The 6,766-nt window shown below is 46.4% G+C and overlaps 1 protein-coding gene across 4 annotated transcripts in view; it reads left to right on the forward strand.

The window, feature by feature from the left end:
* The window catches only part of CEPT1 (choline/ethanolamine phosphotransferase 1), a 30,459-nt gene extending 24,179 nt beyond the window's left edge, over positions 1-6,280 (forward strand). For 3 of the 4 annotated variants that reach the window (XM_068995770.1, XM_068995769.1, XM_068995771.1), the window contains exons 6-9: positions 1,390-1,521; positions 2,151-2,309; positions 3,485-3,610; positions 5,404-6,279. In XM_068995770.1, coding sequence (XP_068851871.1) covers positions 1,390-1,521; positions 2,151-2,309; positions 3,485-3,610; positions 5,404-5,523 — 537 coding nt within the window. In that variant the 3' untranslated portion in view covers positions 5,524-6,279. Of the gene's footprint in view, positions 1-1,389; positions 1,522-2,150; positions 2,310-3,484; positions 3,611-5,403 lie in introns of all 4 variants that reach the window. The other variant, XM_068995772.1, reaches the window with a different exon arrangement.
* The last annotated feature ends 486 nt before the right edge of the window (positions 6,281-6,766 follow it).

A 6,766-nucleotide genomic window follows, 5' to 3' on the forward strand; every position in this document is an offset into this window, starting at 1 on the left:
GTTTTTCGCAGCCAACTCCTCTTGTCTTGGGGAAATGTCAGCCTTAATGTCTTTTGACTCCTGTATGCAGTTTGCTACTGTTTCCTTTTGCTTGTAAAAGCCAGTTCACCCCATTCTTTAAATACCAAAGTATCAGTTCTGGGGCAGAGGCCAGCACAGGTACCTGAGCCCTGAGCCTCCTGACATTAATGAATATTTGCAAGTACTGCTCCAGTCTGGCAATTCAAACCTTCTCTTTACTTGTCTTTATTCTTTCTCTACAGTCTTGCAGAAAATGCCTTTTTTTTTTTTTTTTGCCTTAGCAAGGGTGAAATATATTTGTCATGAAACTGGGCAGGGTTTGGGGAGTGGGCTGAACAAGGCATTGAGGATTAAAGCTCCTCTGCCTCTTAATCATGCCCTGCGAAGATCAAGAGATTCAGTTGTTGAGTGGAATGGAAAACTTAGGATCTTCAAGAATGATCTTCAAGCTCTGGGAGCATTTGGACAACACTGAGGCACAGGGTGGGATTGTTGGGGTGTCTGTAGGAACAGGGGTTGGACTGGATGCTCCTAAGGGGTCCCTTCCAACTCATAGTATTCCATGATTTACCTGCTGAATGCTACTCTGAGAGTGTAATTAAAAAAAAAAATAGAAGCAGCTTGACCTTGTTGGAAGTTCTGTTCCTGGCTGGACTCACTGGGGAGCCGAGTGTTTATTCAGTTGAGTGCCATGACTTCAGCTCCCAAATAAAGAGCTTTTAGTAGTTGAATAGATACAGTTGGGAAGTTTTGGGTAGTTATCTCTAAACCCTTGCATCCATAACATATTTCCTGTGATTTAGTTTGGACTATTTTCTTCTTCATTTCTAGTTTTTCCTGTTCTGCTTGAAACATGACCGTTAAAAGACAAAGGAAACTGTCGAAACTGCCTGTGCTCCTTGTCCCCTTCTTTAGCAACCTCATCCTTCCTGGCTCACTGACTCTGATCTGACTTGTCTGATCTCTTTGCTTGCCTTGCCTTGCCCAGAAGATCAGATCTAGTCCCTGAAAGGGTTTATCTGGCCATCCCAAGTGGCTCTTGCTCTGCTCAGCTTGATCTTGACTGCAGCTTCAGGAAAGGTGATGATTCTCTTCCCTGGGATGATTTAGGGCAAGTTCTTGGTTTCTGTCCATTTCTCTGCTTTTGATGTTTCTTCTCTGGTAACTGAACATAAATCTGGCTTTCTGGGAAGCTTCATGGAAGGATTTTTGGAAAATACATTTTTCTCTGTAGGAATGTCAATCTCTGTATAGCAGAGAAAGAAGAGCAAACGTTGTGTTGGAAAGTGGAGTGTTTGAGTGCACCTGAAATATTAACCCAAATTTGAGTTTGTGCATATTTTAACTTCTTGTCTCTCTTCCATTAAGATTCCAATACTGAATATTCAGGTGAAAATATTCCCAGCTCTCTGTACTGTGGCAGGAACCATATTCTCCTGTACAAACTACTTTGGTGTGATCTTCACGGGTGGAGTTGGCAAAAATGGATCCACTATAGCAGTGAGTACCTTGGGCTGCCAGTTCCTCCTCAGCACGGAGGCTCTTCAGCCACAGTTTGTATTTAACATAAACCCTCCTCCATGGGAAATATTTTCTCTTCAACTCCTTGCTGGCATGGGAAAAAGAAGTTAATATTGTGCGTGTAAGAATAGTAGATTTAGGAGTCAGAGTTTTAAAATTCTTGAATGAAAGTACTCATTGTACTTTGATATTTGTTTTTGAATTAATGAGACCCAGGTTATACACATACACTCCTCTCTGAAGAGTTCATAGAAAAATCTTGTGCAAAAATCCATTCAGAAGGAAAATTTTCAAGAAGATTCTGGGTTTGATCCTTATAAAAGATCTATTATTCATAATACCAGTGTAAAAGAACAAGTGGAGGTGTCTGCACAAGCACCTTCTGTTGCAAATCTGATTTTTTTCCCCAGCACCAGAAATTTTCCACCACATTCTCAGCTGCTGCTTGCTCAAGTTTCACCACTTTTTGTTCCTTTTACCAGCATTCAGAAAGAAGTTTCTAATGTGACTTTATTTTTACCCCCTCATTGCACACCACGTGCAGGGCTCTTTGAGGTTTCTTTGCAATGTGCACATTTTATTAACCTCATGCTTTAATCTCGCCGTAGGGAACGAGTGTCCTCTCACCTTTTCTCCATATTGGCTCAGTGATCGCCTTGGCTGCAATGATCTACAAGAAATCTGCTGTGCAGCTCTTTGAGAGGCACCCCTGCCTCTACATTCTGACTTTTGGCTTCGTGTCTGCTAAGATCACAAATAAACTGGTGGTGAGTGTGCCAGAGCCTTCCTGAGTCTCGTTGCAGGAGAACTTTTTGTAGCTGATGGAGCTCTCTGTGTTCCACTGAGTGACTTGCACTTGTTTGTGTGCTGAAGAGATACTCGTGCTTTGCTTTAAGTAGCCTGGAGGTGCAGCAGAGCCTTTTTCTGTTTGAAAGGGCAATGGAAACCTGGAGTTGATGCTGTGCTTGCACAGGCAGCACCAGGGCAGCTCAGAGCTGTTTCTCTGCCTTCCCCAGCTGTTAATTCACACTTTTGCAGTGTATTTGTGCACATGTGTGAAGAGCTGGGCTGGAACAGAGGTGGCTGGAGTCCCCTTCAGATGCAAAGAGGAGGAAGGTTTGTCAGAAGGAGAGGAGGTGATGGAGCTGCTGAGGTTTGGAACACTTGTGAGGGTTTAACTTAAAGAATTGGAGGGAAATAGGGGTTAAAATCATTTACAGGTTTGTACAAGGGAGGAGGTGTCAATGAACGAGGGTTAAACAGCTCCTGCCTCAAATGCCATCCCAGTTCTGCAGGGCTCTGTTGGGCTGCTGTGAGCTGGGTCAGTGCTGGACTTACCTCACAATGGAAGAGTTCAAATTCACAGTGGAGGAAGAGTTTAAGCTCACAGGGAAGAAAAGTTTCTTTCTTACCAGACCTGCTTTGGTGCTGAGTCCCATCCCAGCCATGCTGTGCAGTGATGATGGAGTGTGGGATGGTGTAGGGAGGTGGGAAGGTCACACTTGAACACCAAAAATGTTCATGAAGTTGTAACCAGACAGAGGTGGTGATCCTTGTGGAATGGGAGAAAAAGAGGTGGAGAGAGAGGAACACCAAGTGTCCCTGACTTTTGAAGCTCCAGCAGCTGTGAGATTTTGTTTCCAGGCTCAGCTTTAAAATTTACCAGTCTGCTTCAATTTCACTGTTTGGTTTGTGGCAGGAGGAGCAGGTGGGCTGGAAAACATGTTAGTTTTTTTTTCCTGTGCTACATTCTCTGCAAACCTTGCATCTCTGTAGCTGTGGAGCTCCGTGGTTCAAACAATATTGCTGCTGCCACTTGAGTATTTGGTATTTTGCAGTAATGTGGCTTCAGCTGTATGGTTTTGGCTTTGTGTATTCTGAAATCACTCTGCCTTGGCTGGCACATGTTTATTTCTTAAACTTCTCTTTTTTTTTACTGCAGGTTGCCCATATGACCAAGAGTGAGATGTATCTGTATGACACAGCATTCATAGGCCCAGCACTGCTGTTCCTTGACCAGTATTTTAACAGCTTTATTGATGAATATATTGTCCTCTGGATTGCCCTGGTGAGTCCAGGCTCATTTTATTAATTAGCTCTGCCACTAATTCATTGTGTTGGCTGTGCCCAGCTGAGTCCCCTGGAGGGGATGGGACTGAGAAGGAACATCACAGGGTGGATTTGAAGCTGGTGCCCAGCTGAGCAGGGTCACAGTGTCCCTGGCTGGGGTTGGGACCGTCCTGGGCACCGTCTTTAGGGATGGTCTGGGTGAGGGGATCGAGGCCCTCCCAGTCAGTTTGCAGAGGACACCAGGTTGGGTGGGATGTGCATCTGCTGGAGGGGTCTGGACAGGCTGGATCTGTAGCCAAGGCCAGCAGTGGGAGGGTCAACCAGGCCAAGTGCCAGGTCCTGTCCTTGGGTCACAACAGTCCCATGGAATGTTCCAAGCTGGAGCAGGAGTGGCTGGGTAGCTGGGAAAGAATCTGGGAGTGCTGGTGACAGTGGCTGAACATGAACCCAGGTGTGCCCAGCTGGGCAAGAGGCCAGTGGCCCCTGGGCTGTCAGAGCCATGGTGTGTCCAGAGGCCCAGTGTGGTGCCCTGTGCTGGCACTGCTGGGGCACCTCCAGTCCTGGGATCAGCTCTGGGCCCCTCCTGACAAGAGACATTGAGGGGCTGGAGTGTGTGCAGGGCAGGGAACAGGGCTGGGGAAGGGGCTGGAGCCCCAGGAGCAGCTGAGGGAGCTGGGAAAGGGGCTCAGGCTGGAGCAAAGGAGGCTCAGGGGGGACCTTGTGGCTCTGCACAAGTCCCTGACAGGAGGGGGCAGCCGGGGGGGTCGGGCTCTGCTGCCAGGGAACAGGGACAGGAGGAGAGGAAATGGCCTCAGGCTGGGCCAGGGCAGGCTCAGGGTGGATATTTGAAAAAAAATTTGCTGAAAGAGTTAATCAGGCATTGGAATAAGTTGCCCTGGGCAGTGATGGAGTCACTATCCCTGGAAGTATTCAAGAGGTGTCTGGATGTGGCACCTGGGAACATGGGTTAAGGGTGATTATGGTGGCTCTGGGGTGATGGTGGGACTTGATGATCTTGAAGGTCTCTTCCAACCTTGATGACTCTGTGACAGTTTAAAATTTTAAAGCACTGTAGCACACATTCAAAGCTTAGATTAGAATATTTTGCAGATGAGTGTTGCTGCCTCGTTAGCAGGGCTCTGTGATGGGCAGTGCAGGGGTGCTCTGGCTGAAGCTCTGGAATGTCCATCCTGACTCCAGCACCCATCGGGAAAAAGATCTTAAATTCAGCTCATCTGGGCTGATCAAATGCTCGAGTTTAATGTACAAAACCAGTGTTAACCTTTTAGTAAAATTGTGATGTGATGTGATGTGATGTGATGTGATGTGATGTGATGTGATGTGATGTGATGTGATGTGATGTGGAGAAGACGCTGTGTGTGTGGCTATCACCATTCATGGGACATTTCACGATATCTGTGTGGCTGCTGTAACTCTTCTCCACTCTCTGTAGAATTAAGAGTCTGTCTTGTCTTGGGCTGGAAAGAAGCCCAGCATTCCCAGAAACTCTTTAGGGGGGGGATGCCCCATCCCTGGCAGTGTCCAAGGCCAGGTTGGACAGGACTTGGAGCAGCCTGGGCTAGTGGAAGGTGTCTCTGCCCGTGGCAGGGGTGGAGCTGGATGGGCTCTAAAGTCTCTTCCATCCCAAACCAGTGTGTGATTCCATGGTTATTGCCAGAGTTGGAGATTTAGCTCAATGGACCACAGTGCTGTGGAGTGTGGGCTCTTACACCCTTGTGTGGCCCTCGAGGAACATGTGGGTGTAACTGTGGGTGATTTTCCCCTGTGCAGATCCTGTCCCTGTTCGACCTGCTCCGATACTGTGTCAGTGTGTGCAACCAGATCGCTGCCCACCTGCACATCCACGTGTTCCGCATCAAGGGCTGCCCCACGCACTCAAACCACCACTAGGGACGGCTGCTGCTGCAGGGGAAGGGAGAAGGAGTTGGGTTTCCACGGAATGGATGAAGACTTGTAGGAGACTAAGGCAAAAAGCAGATAAGAACAAAGTAATTTATAATAATCAATGTTGTATAACTTTTCTTCTTTGTTATCAGTAACACTCCTAACTAGTCTCCTGCCTGAGAGAGTGAATTTCAAGTACACCCTAGTCAACTCTCCACGTAGTCAACTCTGTTGGTTCCAAGCCCGGGAAAGCATGCAGGGAGTAATGCTCTGTCTTTGTAATTACCTTGATTACAAATTAATCTCTATATGGTGAATGGATCCCCACCAACTGAAGTTTCTAATGTAGTATAATTACAGCTGCAATCTGATTTGCTTTTAATTTTAATATTTCATCATCTCTTAGTGATATACTTGTTTAGTGTCCACTTGGAATTTATTTACTAAAGACCTGAGCTGGTAAAACCCAGAGATATCTCACTAAGTTGTGTGGCTGCAGCAGCTGCCAGGTGGGAGCCAGGCTGGGGTGGGTTTTGCTCGTGCATTGCTGACAAAGCGGTTTCGTGCTGAACAGGGTCCTGCGAGCCAAGGGGTGCCCGGCATGCAAAATAGTGTGGTATCTTTGTCAATTAATTTTATTTTTTTAAATAAACATTATCTAAAAAGACAACTTATTTCTCAATTTTCTTCAGTGGAAAAGACTATAAGAAAAAAAATTTACTGTTTACTTTTTTATGTATAAAACTTAAGCAAAATTTCCTTTCTGCTCTTAATAAATAAGAATTCTGAGAGCAACAGTTGTCTTGAGATGTGTGTGTTGCTCTGTCCTGCTTAGACTTGTGAATGACAAACCTGCCTGCACTTTAGAGAGTGCTTTTATGTGGATCATGTTGTCATTCTGGGATCTCAGAGAACTTTGCCTGCTACATAGTGCAGTAAGTTTGGGTTTCTTTCTTCTGTTGTTGTTTTAATACTGTTTTAATTGTGGTGAACTGCACGAGGGACACCAAGTTAGATTAATGGAGGGTTTAATTGCATGTTAATGAAATTCACCTGGTGCCATGGGCCCTGGCACTGAGGGAAACTTCAGCCCCCGAGCAAAGGGGCTGACGTGCAGAGCAGGGAGTGTCTCTGAGCAGGATGTGCCTTGGCTGTGGGGGAGCTGCTGGGGACAGAGCTGGAATGCTGGGATCCCATGTCTGAAATCCTAACCCTCTGACCATGGAGCATCTCTCTGAAGATGGGAAGG

This window comes from Aphelocoma coerulescens, chromosome 26 (assembly GCF_041296385.1).
Source record: "Aphelocoma coerulescens isolate FSJ_1873_10779 chromosome 26, UR_Acoe_1.0, whole genome shotgun sequence".
Taxonomy (NCBI): domain Eukaryota; kingdom Metazoa; phylum Chordata; class Aves; order Passeriformes; family Corvidae; genus Aphelocoma; species Aphelocoma coerulescens.